General features: G+C 46.1%; 1 protein-coding gene across 9 annotated transcripts in view; it reads left to right on the top strand.

The window, feature by feature from the left end:
• Nucleotides 1–15,207, top strand: part of PCNT (pericentrin) — a 241,299-nt gene that overhangs the window by 44,172 nt on the left and 181,920 nt on the right. For all 9 annotated transcript variants that reach the window (XM_037912953.2, XM_037912948.2, XM_037912949.2 and 6 more), the window contains one exon: nucleotides 2,099–2,248. In XM_037912953.2, coding sequence (XP_037768881.1) covers nucleotides 2,099–2,248 — 150 coding nt within the window. The remainder of the gene's footprint in view (nucleotides 1–2,098; nucleotides 2,249–15,207) is intronic.

The following is a 15,207-nucleotide window of genomic DNA, read 5'->3' as shown; positions in this document are numbered from 1 at the left end:
ATTTTGGTTTCCTGAAACCTTTTTAGGGGTTTAAATAATTTAGGCTCACCACATAGCTTCAATCATGGAGAGCTCCTAAGTGTAAGAGCTTTTCCAAATTGAGGACTAGTGCTCTGTGGAAGCAAAGCTTTGGGAGCTATAAAGGAATGAAGCTACTTTCACTGTAAGCCAAATTTAACCAAGTCAGTTAACTGGAGTTTAGAAAATTGGAGTTGCATTGTGGAGAAAAGGGACTCACTTTCTTATGTGATCATTTAAATGTTCTGCATTGTGTTTGCAAACAAGAATCAAATGTAACAGTACTTTATTACCTTTTGTTGTACAAATTTAAAAACCAGGTTTAATGAAAACTCCATTGTCTATCAAATATTGTGTAGATAATTGTTTTTAAAAATACAAATTTCAAACATCTATTGAATTTTCAACGTTACTCTGGAATTAGGTGGCTCTGAATCAACTTCATGGAAGCAACTATGTTTCTGGATAAAGGCTCAAATAATATGGAAAAAGAAAAGGAGTACTTGTGGCACCTTAGCGACAAGTACCTTATGCTCAAATAAATTGGTTAGTCTCTAAGGTGCCACAAGTACTCCTTTTCTTTTTGCGAATACAGACTAACACGGCTGTTACTCTGAAATAATATGGAGCATCTCTTCCTTTTTTTTTTATGGAGATCATTCTTCTGTGCTTGTTTAAAGTGAGTTTCAACATGTATTGTACTGTGTTTTTTTTTCTTTTGCAGGGCTGCAGGTAGTGGTGATAAATGGGGTAAATGTGTGTGGGGTGGGGGGAGAGTTTGTTTGTGTTCACTTTAGAGGCTCCTGGTTTCTAGGACTTCCACATGGAGATGAACTGCACCCCACGTGCTTGAAGAGTGTCTTCCTGCTTCCTCCGTAACTGCAGATTTACTTTTTCCTTTTAGGAGTAGGAAACCAAGAAGTTTCCTATCATGGAGAAATACTTTAAAGACACTAATGAGATTAATATGGAATAGGATTAACATGCCCCAAATCATCAGTTCTGCGGAAAAGGACCTAGGGGTGACAGTAGACGAGAAGCTGGATATGAGTCAGCAGTGTGCCCTTGTTGCCAAGAAGGCCAATGGCATTTTGGGATGTATAAGTAGGGGCATAGCGAGCAGATCGAGGGACGTGATCGTTCCCCTCTATTCGACACTGGTGAGGCCTCATCTGGAGTACTGTGTCCAGTTTTGGGCCCCACACTACAAGAAGGATGTGGATAAATTGGAAAGAGTCCAGCGAAGGGCAACAAAAATGATTAGGGGTCTAGAGCACATGACTTATGAGGAGAGGCTGAGGGAGCTGGGATTGTTTAGTCTGCAGAAGAGAAGAATGAGGGGGGATTTGATAGCTGCTTTCAACTACCTGAAAGGGGGTTCCAAAGAGGATGGCTCTAGACTGTTCTCAATGGTAGCAGATGACAGAACGAGGAGTAATGGTCTCAAGTTGCAATGGGGGAGGTTTAGATTGGATATTAGGAAAAACTTTTTCACTAAGAGGGTGGTGAAACACTGGAATGCGTTACCTAGGGAGGTGGTAGAATCTCCTTCCTTAGAGGTTTTTAAGGTCAGGCTTGACAAAGCCCTGGCTGGGATGATTTAACTGGGACTTGGTCCTGCTTTGAGCAGGGGGTTGGACTAGATGACCTTCTGGGGTCCCTTCCAACCCTGATATTCTATGATTCTATGATTAGCTTTTTCTCACTTGGATGAGAAGAAGCGAACATCTCTGCTCCATTCACCCTAGATCAGTACAGCCTGTCTTACATAATGGGGGCACTGAGGATTCAGTTTTAGTGTAGAAATTCTACGCTTTGTTTCCCCCTTTACCTATTAAAATGTTTGCACTTGCTAAAGACAATGTTCTAAATTGGCTTCCTTTACCCTTTGAGATCAGTGGAAGATAAACTTTTTTTTTCTTTGCACTTTTCACAGAAAGATGACTGCTCCTTTGGAGCAAGTTTTACTGATGCCTTAAGTACAATGCAAAGAGCTAGTTCCTTTGTTTTTAATGAAGGTTTACGTGTCTAAAGTGCTGAAAACTGTCTGGTTTTAAAGATGCATTAATGTTTCATGTAGGAGCTGGAGACGGCTGTCCAGGAACGGAATGAGATAATAGCTCAGCTGACAAGTAACCTTCAGCAGGCAAGGCAAAATCGGGATGACATTCAGGAAGAGGCCTCACTCCTAGCTGATCAGATCCATGGTTTACAGCTTCAGTTACATGAGGTGTGTGCTGGCTTTTTAAAATTGTTACCAGAAAATGAGGATCAGAACATTAACTGGAAAAAATGTTAGTAAATCTTGACCTCAGCAAATTATATAAATCCCCTCTTCCCCTTTCTTCTCTTTAACATTTGGTTTAAATGTGATTTTCAGGCTTACTAAACTAAACCTGAATTAATGGCTTGATTTTTTTTGTAGTGCAGTTTATTGCAGTGCAGAGGAAGCACGCTCCATTCGCTGGGAAACTGGACTGAGAGGCAGAAGCTCTGGGTGCTTTCATGGCTCTGCCATTGACTTGTGGGGAAACCTTCAGGAAGTCACTTCACATTTTAATGCCTGAGTTTTTTTCCTTGTTAAAATAGGGGGAACTTTTACCCAGCTTCTTGAAGAAAGCAGTTTGAGCTCTGTAAATGAAAAATACTATAAAACTATATGACGGTGTCACTGATTCACAGGATTGGTGCTATGCCTAGTTTGTAAATAGTCTCTTGGAGAAATCCCTTCTGTGTGCCAGATCCCTTACAGGTCTCACTCTTCCTTCAGGGTAGGCCACGCAACCTCACTGCTGCCTCCTTAGGTTGACCCTCTGGACTTAAGCATTCATGCTTCATTCACATTATGAACTCTGTTCAGTGAGTCCAACTGAGATAGATTCCTCATAGAGACTTGTACACTCATCAGGGACTAATGCACTTCACCCAGTATTTACAGTGATCCTCAAGCAGCGTTTTCAAAACAGTAGGGTTTATTAGTCAACTGGAACACAGCATTGGAAGTGCATAAATTAGCACAGAGAAATAAAGGTTAAAGCATAGTCCATTCTGGTCAGCGCAGAGCAATTGAACAGACTCAGGGCATGTCTACGCTACAAAGTTAAGTCAATTTTATGTAAGTCGACATCAAGTTTCTGATTTAAGCAAGTAGATCTTGCATGTCCCCATCATGCTTGTGTCGGAGTGCATCCTTACTAGCAGGGTTTGCATCGATGCAAGGAGTGCTGCACTGTGAGTAGCTATCCTACAGCACGTGTAGGCGACTGGAATTTTGGTTTGGTGTTTCAGTGCCTTATGGGATCAAAACATTTGTGCAGATGGTTATGGGAGCATGGCATTAGCCTCCCATGATGCACTTACCTCTGTCCTTCTCTGAAATCAACGGCAAAGAAGCCAAACATTTATGTGCCTTTTTCCCTAAGCCTCGGTTACCTACGCAGACTCCATAGCATGGCAAGCATGGATGCTGCTCAGCTGTATGCTGTTGTGAGCATTACAAACACCTCGTGCCTAATCATGCAGTATTTACTCAGTTGAAGCAGGAGCCGCCGTGCAGAACAATGTGATGCCATGCAAACAGCCCTGCTGGAAGCGAAGGAGTGGAGCAATTCGCAGTTGCTGATGACAGTTACGCATCACCTTGACACGGTGGAGCACCGCTTCTGGGCCCGGGAAACAAGCACTGACTGGTGGGACCGCATCGTTGTGCAGCTATGGGATGATGAGCAGTGGTTGCAGAACTTTTGAATGCATAGGGATACTTTCATGGAACTGTGTGAAGAGCTTTCACCAGTCCTGAAGCGCAGCAATACTAAAATGAGAGCTGCTCAGACAGTTGAGAAGCGAGTGGTGATAGCTTTGTGGAAACTTGCAACTTCAGACTGCTACCGGTCAGTGGGGAATCAGTTTGGTGTGGGTAACTCTACCATGGGGTCTGTTGTGATCCAAGTTTGCAGGGCAATCAATAGACTTCTGGTAAGAAGAATAGTGACTCTGGGCAACGCACAGGACATAGTGGATGGCTTTGCCACGATGGGGTTCCCTAACTGCGATGAGTCTATAGACGGAACATATATCCCTATCTTGGCACCAGACCACCTTGCCAAAGAGTACATAAACTGAAAGGGGTACTTCTCAATGATGAGAAGTATGTTGTTGCCACAGGTATGTTGGCAACAAGAAGAAAGCCAAGGAAAGTGTGGGCCCCTTACTGAATGAGGGAGGCAACCTAGTGACAGAGGATGTGGAAAAAGCTAATGTACTCAATGCTTTTTTTGCCTCTGTTTTCACTAACAAGGTCAGCTCCCAGACTGCTGCGCTGGGCATCACAGAATGGGGAAGAGATGGCCAGCCCTCTGTGGAGATAGAGGTGGTTAGGGACTATTTAGAAAAGCTGGACGTGCACAAGTCCATGGGGCCGGACGAGTTGCATCCGAGAGTGCTGAAGGAGTTGGCGGCTGTGATTGCAGAGCCCTTGGCCATTATCTTTGAAAACTCGTGGCGAACGGGGGAAGTCCCGGATGACTGGAAAAAGGCTAATGTAGTGCCAATCTTTAAAAAAGGGAAGAAGGAGGATCCTGGGAACTACAGGCCAGTCGGCCTCACCTCAGTCCCTGGAAAAATCATGGAGCAGGTCCTCAAAGAATCAATCCTGAAGCACTTAGAGGAGAGGAAAGTGATCAGGAACAGTCAGCATGGATTCACCAAGGGAAGGTCATGCCTGACTAATCTAATCGCCTTTTATGATGAGATTACTGGTTCTGTGGATGAAGGGAAAGCAGTGGATGTATTGTTTCTTGACTTTAGCAAAGCTTTTGACACGGTCTCCCACAGTATTCTTGTCAGCAAGTTAAGGAAGTATGGGCTGGATGAATGCACTATACGGTGGGTAGAAAGCTGGCTAGATTGTCGGGCTCAACGGGTAGTGATCAATGGCTCCATGTCTAGTTGGCAGCCGGTGTCAAGTGGAGTGCCCCAGGGGTCGGTCCTGGGGCCGGTTTTGTTCAATATCTTCATAAATGATCTGGAGGATGGTGTGGATTGCACTCTCAGCAAATTTGCGGATGATACTAAACGGGGAGGAGTGGTAGATACGCAGGAGGGGAGGGATAGGATACAGAAGGACCTAGACAAATTGGAGGATTGGGCCAAAAGAAATCTGATGAGGTTTAATAAGGATAAGTGCAGGGTCCTGCAGTTAGGATGGAAGAATCCAATGCACCGCTACAGACTAGGGACCGAATGGCTAGGCAGCAGTTCTGCGGAAAAAGACCTAGGGGTGACAGTGGACGAGAAGCTGGATATGAGTCAGCAGTGTGCCCTTGTTGCCAAGAAGGCCAATGGCATTTTGGGATGTATAAGTAGGGGCATTGCCAGCAGATCGAGGGACGTGATCGTTCCCCTCTATTTGACACTGGTGAGGCCTCATCTGGAGTACTGTGTCCAGTTTTGGGCCCCACACTACAAGAAGGATGTGGATAAATTGGAGAGAGTCCAGCGAAGGGCAACAAAAATGATTAGGGGTCTAGAGCACATGACTTATGAGGAGAGGCTGAGGGAGCTGGGATTGTTTAGTGTGCAGAAGAGAAGAATGAGGGGGGATTTGATAGCTGCTTTCAACTACCTGAAAGGGGGTTCCAAAGAGGATGGCTCTAGACTGTTCTCAATGGTAGCAGATGACAGAACGAGGAGTAATGGTCTCAAGCTGCAATGGGGGAGGTTTAGATTGGATATTAGGAAAAACTTTTTCACTAAGAGGGTGGTGAAACACTGGAATGCGTTACCTAGGGAGGTGGTAGAATCTCCTTCCTTAGAGGTTTTTAAGGTCAGGCTTGACACAGCCCTGGCTGGGATGATTTAACTGGGACTTGGTCCTGCTTCGAGCAGGGGGTTGGACTAGATGACCTTCTGGGGTCCCTTCCAACCCTGATATTCTATGATTCTATGATTCTATGATGCAAGCGCTGGTGGATCACAGGGGCCATTTCACCGACATCAACGTGGGATGGTCAGGAAAGGTGCATGATGTGTGCATCTTTAGGAACTCCAGTCTGTTCAGAAAGCTGCAAGCAGAGACTTTCTTTCCAGACTGCAAAATAACCATTGGCCAATCGATCCTGGGAGACCCAGCCTACCCCTTGCTCCCATGGCTCATAAGGCTGTACTCAGGCAACCTGGACAGCGGTAAGGACTGAGCAAGTGCAGAATGGTGGTGAAATGTGCCTTTGCACGTTTAAAGGGCTGCTGGCATTGTTTGCTTAATAGGTTAGATCTCAGTGAAAGCAGTATCCCCATTGTTGTTGCTGCCTGCTGTGTGCTCCATAATATCTGTGAAACAAAGAGAGAAAAGTTTCCGGCAGGGACGGGGGTTGAGGCAGATCTCCTGGCAGCCAATTTTGAACAGCCGGACACCAGGACAATAAGGAGAGCACATCTAGGGGCTCTGCATCTCCGTGAGGCTTTGAAAACCAATTTCAGCAATGATCCACAGTAACATGACACTATCTGTGGTGTTCCTTACTAAGCTGTCCCCTTCATTCTATTTTCTCTCCTGTAAACTCCATCCCCACTAACCATAGTGTGCTGAATGAATAAAGAGCCTTTTCTCCTCAATCCGTTACGTTTTAAACACACAGAGACAGCAAAGAAAAGTAAGATAACCTGGGGCAATAGGGTAGATAACACTGGGTGAGGGGAGAAACAAGGACAGCTTGGTTACATTTGCACTGCAATAACAATCAAAGGTGGACCTTGTACCCTTCCCTGGAGTTGAGTGCAAGGGATTCCGAACTTTTCCCCCCGGCCTCAAAGGACATTTGGAGAGGAGGATGTGGAAACCGGCGATGATGGCATCAGGTTCAGCATAGGCTGCAGAGGGACTCTAGCATCTAGCTGCCTTTCATGAACTTCAGCTGGATGCCTCAACATGTCTGATTTCTCCCTCATAATCCATAGCATCTCTTCCTGTGTGGCACGCTCTTGTTCCCTTCATGCTCTACAGTCTTCTCTGTCCTTGTGCAGGTTGGACAGTATAATCCTCCATCCACTGAGCTCCCTTCTTGTCACTCTCAGAGGTGCACATTAATTCACTGAACATGTCCTCTTGAGTCTTTTTTTTCCGCCTTCGAATCTGGGAAAGTCTCCCTCCCGGGGTGGAGGATGTGCCGATGGACAAGGTTTCAGCCACAAAGAATACAAAGCACAAGGGCAGCACTGACAACGCATACATTCTTTCTGGTGCAAGGTTAATTTTTTAAATAAAAGAAACACCCCTCAATGCATTTCCCTGAAAGCCACAACTTAATTACAACTGCTGGGTACTGCAAGAGTCTGCTTTCTGCTCCAGCCATGTTGAGTAAAGCCATGAGGCATGGATGAGAGGTCTTGTGCTGCAGCTTTTGTGACGACATCCTTGGGATCACTGGTAGCAACTTCAGAAAAGCCCCCTTTTCCCCCAGCAACCTGGATGGTGCCTGAGGACAGGCACCAGTGTAAAGCCCCCCAAATAGTCTGATTTTTACATAAGCGGCACCGGGTTGCGGGGGAAGGGAGACAAACAGGAAGCCAGCACCCACCCTTTTTAAATGCTAGTTGAAATACATAGTGGTCCCTTCCAACGACAGCCACGGCACGCTAGGGAAAGCATGGTTGTGTGACCCAGATTTCACCAAATGGGCAGATTACTTGTTGAATTGCTTGTGGTTTAAGGGCTAGCATTTAAAAGTTCCCCCGTTTCACTCTAGGAGACCATTTGCGATATCGCTCTCCTGAGGGTAACAGAGGCGGAAAGGGAGCAGATGCTACAAGCATCTGGGTACAGACCTGGTCCTTATGCTGTGGGTTAATGCTGGAGTCGCGTGGGAAAGTGTCTTACTGCGGTGACGAAATAAGGCAGCCCTTCCCAGAAACCTTCTGCAAAGGATTGCAGAGTACCTCCATGAAAGCTTCTTAGAGATCTCCATGGGGGATTCCAGGACCATCCCTGTACACATAAACAGTCTTTTTCTGAGAGCATCCGCTGCGTAGCTGGCGTGGCCACCGATACCCACTACATCTACTTTTTTGTTCAGATTAAACATTAAAAATAGCATGTAACCCCTACAGTTTGATTGGAAATGTGTACTCACCAGAGGTGCTTTCTCAGGCATCACACTTCGCCAGTAATTAGTCCTGTGAAGGGATGGGCTCCAGGGTTAAAATCAGTTCTTGGCTGTGAGGGAGAATGGATCCTCCACTTTCCTGCCTCACATTCTCCTCCTCCTCTTCTTCGTCAACAATGTCCTCCTTGTTGCTTGAGCTTGCCCGGGGCTCCTGGGAGATATCCACGGAGCATTTTGGGGGTAGTGGTGGGGTCACTGCCAAGAATCACATGGAGGTCCTCATAGAAGTGGCATGTCTGTGGGGCAGAACCAGGACGACTGTTCACCTCCCCTGTCTTCTGCTGTGCTTGATGAAGCTCCTTTATTTTCACGTGGCACTACTGCATGTCTCTTTTGTAGCCCTTCTTCCCCATGCCCCACGCGATTTTGGCATAGATGTCAGCGTTTCTTCTGCTGGATTGGAGCTCTGCCTACACAGACTCTTCTCCCCACACAGCAATAAGATCCAGCATCTCCTGGTTTGCGGCCTTGAGTCTCCATTATAAGCTGTACTGACAAGCTCTCCACGCTGATCAAACAGGAAATGAAAATTCAAAAGTTCCCAGGGCTTTAACAGGGGAGCAGTTGTTTCCAGTGTACCTGGCTGACGTGCTGTGGAGTTGAAAGTGCTCGCCAGAGTGGTCACAGCAGAGCACTGTGGGGCACCTCCTGGAGGCCAATTCATTCGAATTATACAACGCAGTGTCTACACTATCCCCGTGTCGACCCGTGGATGTTGAATCAAGCACTAAACCTGTTGTAGAGGTGGAGTACAGAAGTCGACTTTACAGGCCACTTAGGTTGGTGGAAGGGACTTGGTAGGGTAGACACAGACATTATTAAATCGACCTAACGCGGCTTATGTCGACCTGACTTTGTAGTGTAGACCAGGCCTCGGACTTTAAGGTCAGAAGGGACCATCAAGTCTGACCTACTGCACATTACAGGACACAGAACCTCACCCATTCCTGAAATAGACCCTGTACCTGTGGCTGAATTACGGAAGTCCTCAAATCATGGTTTAAAGACTTCAAGTTACAGAGAATTCACCATTTACACTAGTATATACCTGCAAGTGACCTGTGCCCCATGCTGCAGAGAAAGGTGAAACCCCCCAGGATCTCTGCCAATATGACCTGGGGGAAAATTTCTTCCTGACCCCAAATATGGCAATCAGTTAGACCCTGAGCCTGTGGGCAAGACCTGCCAGTCAGACACTTGGGAAATAATTCTCTGTAATAACTTGGAGCCCTCCCCATCTAGTGCCCGTCTCCAGCGGTTGGGGATTTTTGCTACTATAGTCACCAGTGGGCCACATGCCATCAAAGGCAGTCGCATCATACCTTCACTTCCATAAACTTATCAAGTTCAGTCTTGAAGTCAGTTAGGTTTTCTGCTCCCACTGTTCCTCTTGGAAGTCTGTTCCAGAACTTCGTTCATCTGATGGTTAGAAACCTCCATCTAATTTTGAGCCTAAATTTGTGGATGTCTGGTTTATAGGCATTTGTTCTTGTCCACGTTGGTGCTTAACTTAAATAACTCTTCTTCCCTCCCTGATATTTATCCCTCTGGTGTGTATGCATAATGTGTATGTGTGTGGAGAGAGAGCGAGCAATCGGATCGTCCCTCAGCCTTTTTTTGATTAGGCTAAACAAGCCATGCTCTTTGAGTCTCCTCTCATAAGGCAGGTTTTCCATTCATCCAGTCATCCTAGTAGGCCTTCTCTGCACCTTTCCACTTTGAATTCATCTTTTTTAAAGATGGGAGACCAGAATTGCACACAGTATTCCAGATTGTCTCATCAGTGTCTTGTATAATGGTATCTAGTATCAGAGGGGTAGCCGTATTAGTCTGGATCGGTAAAAGCAGCAAAGAGTCCTGTGCCACCTTATAGACAAACAGACGTATTGGAGCTTAAGCTTTTGTTGGTCGGATGCATGCATGCTTGTGCTCCAATACGTCCCTTAGTCTATAAGGTGCCACAGGACTCTTTGCCGCTTGTATAATGGTACTAACACTTGCCTGTCTCTACTGGCAATACTTCGTTTGATGCATCCTAGGACTGCATTAGCCTTTTTCATGGCTATATCACATTGATGGCTCATAATTATCCTGTGATAAACCAATACATCCAGGTCAAAGATCCCAAGCTTCTTTCAGAGCCCCCGCTTACCTCCACCTCACACATCTCAATCCTTTGTTCCTAAGCTGGGTCTCTGCTCAGCTTCCTTGCTGAGAGTGTTGATTCGTGAATCATTGGAGCTTGTATTCTTTCTCTGGACCCCTTGTTGATCTGGGTCAGTTTCAGCCAGATCCCTTAATGACACTATTCATTCCATCCAGACAGGGAGGTGAGACATATGCACACACTTATGTCTCTTAGCCTTCCCTGAGATCAAACTTAATCCTTTTCCCTGCTCTAGGTAGTAATGTGAAATGTAGGGGAAACCGAGGCACAGAGGCCTCTAAAAATATTCAAAATTGCCACTTCATCACACAGGGTATGTTATATCCTCCTCTTACATTTTAATAATTAATTCCAGGCCTCGTATGGTTCCGTCACCATAGTATTTGAGTACCTATGTATTACCTGTGCAGGTCCCATAAGGCTTGCTGGATGGGCCAAAGTACACATTATAATTTTTCTTTCCAGGTGTTTAGGAAACCAAACTGGCAGCGATTGACTACCTGGAAAACAGGTGTAGCTAGAGAGAAGGAAAAAAGAAAGAAGTGGTTGATGGTGGTTGAAATCCTGTCCTCAGCTGTAGGGGATATTGGATTACATTTCTTGCACAGTAGAAATAGAATTTTGTTTTGGATGGGACATTTTTCAGGATTAAATAACATTTTGTTTGTGTTGCATGAACTGCTATTACTGGTGACAAAGTACTTAGTTTATTATTTTACAGTTGGTGTTAGGGCTTGCTCTATAAGCCAGTGTAGGATATGCTTAAAACAAAGGGAGATAATTTGATGCAAGTCGTTTGGTTGTTAGTATACTGACAATTTTGATGATTGGCAAACCTGAAACCTCCCCTCACTTTTCAGCAGAACTTTTTGTAAATGTCTTTAAAAGTGACTCATCTCCTTTGTCCTTGCAGGAAAACTTCAGGTAAGTAAATTGTAAGTGCTTTGGGACACGGGATGTCCTTTTGTTCTGTGTTAGTACAGCATCTAGCACAATGGATCGTGGTCCATCGGGCACTATGGCAATACAAGTGATACATAAGTACTCAGTACATTTTTAAAAAAAACAGCAATTTGAAAATCAGATTATAATTTTGTTTGTTTTTTACAAGGCTAAAATCTATGATACAGAGTCTTTGTGCATGACTGATATTATATAAAGTATGTAATGTATATTACACATACACGCACTGAGGACATCTTAAGACGGGGTAGGCAAACTTTTTGGCTCAAGGGCCACATCTGGGTGGGTAAACTGCTTGCAGGGCCATGAATGTAGGGCTGGGGCAGGGGGTTGGGGTGTGGGAGGGAGTGTGGGGTGTGGGAGGGGATGTAGTGTGCAGGAAGGGGCTCAGGGCAAGGGGTTGGGGCAGAGGAGGGTGTGGGGTGTATGAGGGGACTCAGGGAAGGGGGTTGGGGTGCAGGAGGGGGCTCAGGGCAGTGGTGCAGGGAGGGGTGCAGAGTGCGGGAGGGGTTCAGGGCAGGGGGTTGGGGTGCAGTGCGGGGCATGGCAGGGGGCTCGGGGTAGGGGGTTGGGGTGCAGGCAGGGGCTCAGGGGTTGGGGTGCAGGGTGCAGGCAGGGGGTTGGGGTGGAGGCAGGGGGCTCAGGGCAGGGAGTTAGGGTGAGGGGTTTGGGCTCCGGCCCGGTGCCGCTTACCTGGAGCGGCTCCAGGGCGGCTCTGGGAAGTGGCCGGCCCTGCTGCCCTTGGGGGAGAGGGGGCAGAGAGTTCCGTACACTGCACTTGCCTGTGGGTACATCCCCCGAAGCTCCCATTTGCTGCGGTTCCCCATTCCCGGCCAATGGGAGCTTCAGGGGAGGTACCCACAGGCAAGTGCAGCACGCAGAGCCCTCTGTCCACCTCCCCCGGGGGCCGCAGGGACTTGGTGCTGGCTGCTTCTGGGAGTGGTGTGGGGCCTGTGGTGCCCTAGGCTTGGCAATCCCGCAGGCCAGATCCAAAACCCTAAGGGGCCAGATCCGTCCTGCGGGCCGTAGTTTGCCCGCCCCTGTCTTATGAGTTCTTTGAGTCCCTGTCCATATGTGTATTCTACTCTAGGAAAGCATGCACCTGGGATGGGAGAAGTTTTTTTGCTAACAGAGTCCCTTTGCTCCGTGGATGTGCTCTGACTATCCTTGTGGTCTGTACTGAAGGTATAATGGATGGTGGGGAACCAACCACCACTCCTGTTCTTTCTCACCACCTTGTCCTGAGACAGGCCAGTTCAGTGTCTGCACATCTTAGCTTAGCTTTTGAGAGTTGTGCATAGTTTTACAAATAGTTTTTAGTATAATTAAATATGAGTTAATTGTAAGGATTTGCTTGTGTTCCTGTTGCACCCTAACCTCTATATTTAGTGGAGAAATTTAGTTTTTCTGTAATGCCCCCAAATCCCCTGGATTTAAATTTTGTGGGTCTTATGGGGAAGCTTTTCCCCTTAATGATATTCACTTCTGTTGTGTTTAGGGGAGTTCTTGCTAAGTGTGGTGTATGCATATCATTCTGAAAACAAAAACATTCAGGGAAGCAAGGCTGAAAATGCATTTGTTAGACCACTCTATGCAGGCAGTCTCAAACCTGGGACTGTCTGACCCATTCTCCCTCCCATACAATGGACTGCAGGAATGAGTAGTGCTATGTGTGTTAGCTTCAGGGCTCACTCCTCAAAGGACTTAGGTAGGAAGTCTTAGAGGGCATTACGAGAGGGTAGTGAGACACACTCTTTCAAAGAGATAAGGAGCAGACCTCTGTCATCAGATGTTGGCTGTGTGTGTTCCCTCTTTGTGCTGTCCCAGCTCTGCGCAGGTAGCTGGCACAGCAGACCTCGAGTGAATCACCCAATGACCACAAGATCTGTTAAGGTACAAAGGCACCTGGCCAGGTTTATTGTTGACGAAGCATAGTACGGGTGCCTTATACTTGCTACAAGTGCACTCGGTGCATGTATGCCCGTGACAATGGACACAGCTTAGTTAGTGGCAGGACTTCCCACTATCTCTTTGGGTGGCCAAAGATACTCACTCTGAGATACCCAGATACCAACAAGTTACATATTGTCCCTCTGATGTATCTAGGTGCCACCCATTACCTTGTACATGTTGGTTTGATCAAAACATCTCTATTCATCATACTGTCATCCTGACCTTATCTTTAAGAAAGGTTAGCATGTTCCTGTTGTCTTTGGGGAATGTGTTGATATTGAGGTGTTCTGCTACCACCCTTCTGGAGTGTGTTTGCGTGAGTGCTCTGTGCCTAGCACCTTTTCGGAATGTGTGTTTTTGCAGTATTAGCCCTGTTCTTGCCAGATTCTGGGTGCAGGGCCTGCCTCTTGCTCACAACTTGACTTTGCTTTATATCAGCAAAGCTTTGACCACTACTTTAGCCCTGTCCTAAAGCCTCATACCAGGCCTCTGAAACAAGGGCTTATGTTTCAGGCCCTCTTCCTACTACAACATCCATCTAAATCTTTGGGGAAAAAGATCTTTGCTCTGCTCCAAAGGAGATCTCCTGTCCTGGTATGGGTCCTGATGAGGTTTTGATGATGCCCTGATGAGGTTTTGTGAAAGGACATCATACTGACAGCTCAATATTGAAATAAAAGACCACTGTGTCCGTCCCAAGTGCAGAATCTATCAGTAATACAGACATATTCAGTACTGAGAAAGTACTGTCTGCCTCTAAACCTTTGGCACTTGTGAAACCATTGGCTCTGGAAAAAGGCTTTGAACCAACTAGACCAGAAGCACCACCAGGTGAGCCAGTACTGAGCACTTTGTTGCACGGAATGTTTGTGACCCAGGGCTCTGCTCCATCTCCAGCATTGGTACCACGTAGATATTCCCTCTGTTGTCAGCGGGGTTACAGTTACCTCTGTCTATGAGATACTAGACTGTCACTGGTATAGACTCTCCAGACAATACCAATCAGAGTCAGGCTATACCCATGTTTATATCCAAGATGGTGTCTGAGCTCCATTTAAATCAGAATATTCACTTACCAATATTTTTTTTCCAAAACCTCATTCTAATCATGATGAAGCTAGATTATGTACTCTGAATGTTTGTAGGGCGTTAGTCTTTTATCTCCCAAGAACCAGTCCTTTAGATCTTCCCTGAGGCTCTTTGTTTTGTTTACAGAGAGTATGAAGAGTGAGTACTCCAGTTTCCACCCAACCACCATTGTCTAAGTGGTTTCATGATGTATTGAATCATGTTATCAGATAATAGTCCCACCAGCTAATCTTAGGGCTCATTTAACCAGGCCTCAGTGGCTGCCCTCAGGAACGTTTCCATTGGGGATATCTGCAAAGCTGCCACCTGGGGTTCCAGTCACCGTTCTTCTAGACATTATTCGTTGGTAAAGGCTTCTAGAGCAGATGCCTCTTTTGATACTGCAGTTCTTCAATCAGTGGTAGATAGGACTCTGCTAGACACCAAAAATCATGGACTTAATAAAGAGACTGGATTTATGGCTCATTACAACAATCTATAACCTACTTAACCCTCCATTGTCACCTGTACAGTAACTGGAGTTCTTTGAGATGCTGCCCATGTGTATTCCATGACTTGCCTTTCTTCCCCTCTGCTTTCGAGTACTTCTATGCTATTATGGGCTCTGCAGTAGAGAAGGAACTGGAGTAGCAGTTGGTCCCACACAGTGCTATATACCCTCAGAACAGGGCATGAGGAAAGTAGGGGTGTGCATGCATGAGCTGAACAGACACCACTAGCAAAAAAAACTCAACTCCAATCTCTAGCCGTGGGGTGCATGCACACCTAGAGTGGAATATGCATTTGGACAACACTTCTTGAAGAACTCATGTTACTGTATATGTGAGTAAATTTTTGTTTACCCTCACTATAAAAAAA

The sequence above is a fragment of the Chelonia mydas genome, chromosome 11 (genome assembly GCF_015237465.2).
Source record: "Chelonia mydas isolate rCheMyd1 chromosome 11, rCheMyd1.pri.v2, whole genome shotgun sequence".
Lineage (NCBI taxonomy): Eukaryota > Metazoa > Chordata > Testudines > Cheloniidae > Chelonia > Chelonia mydas.
Note: the sequence above shows the minus strand (reverse complement) of the source record. Positions and strands in the feature narration are given on the sequence as shown.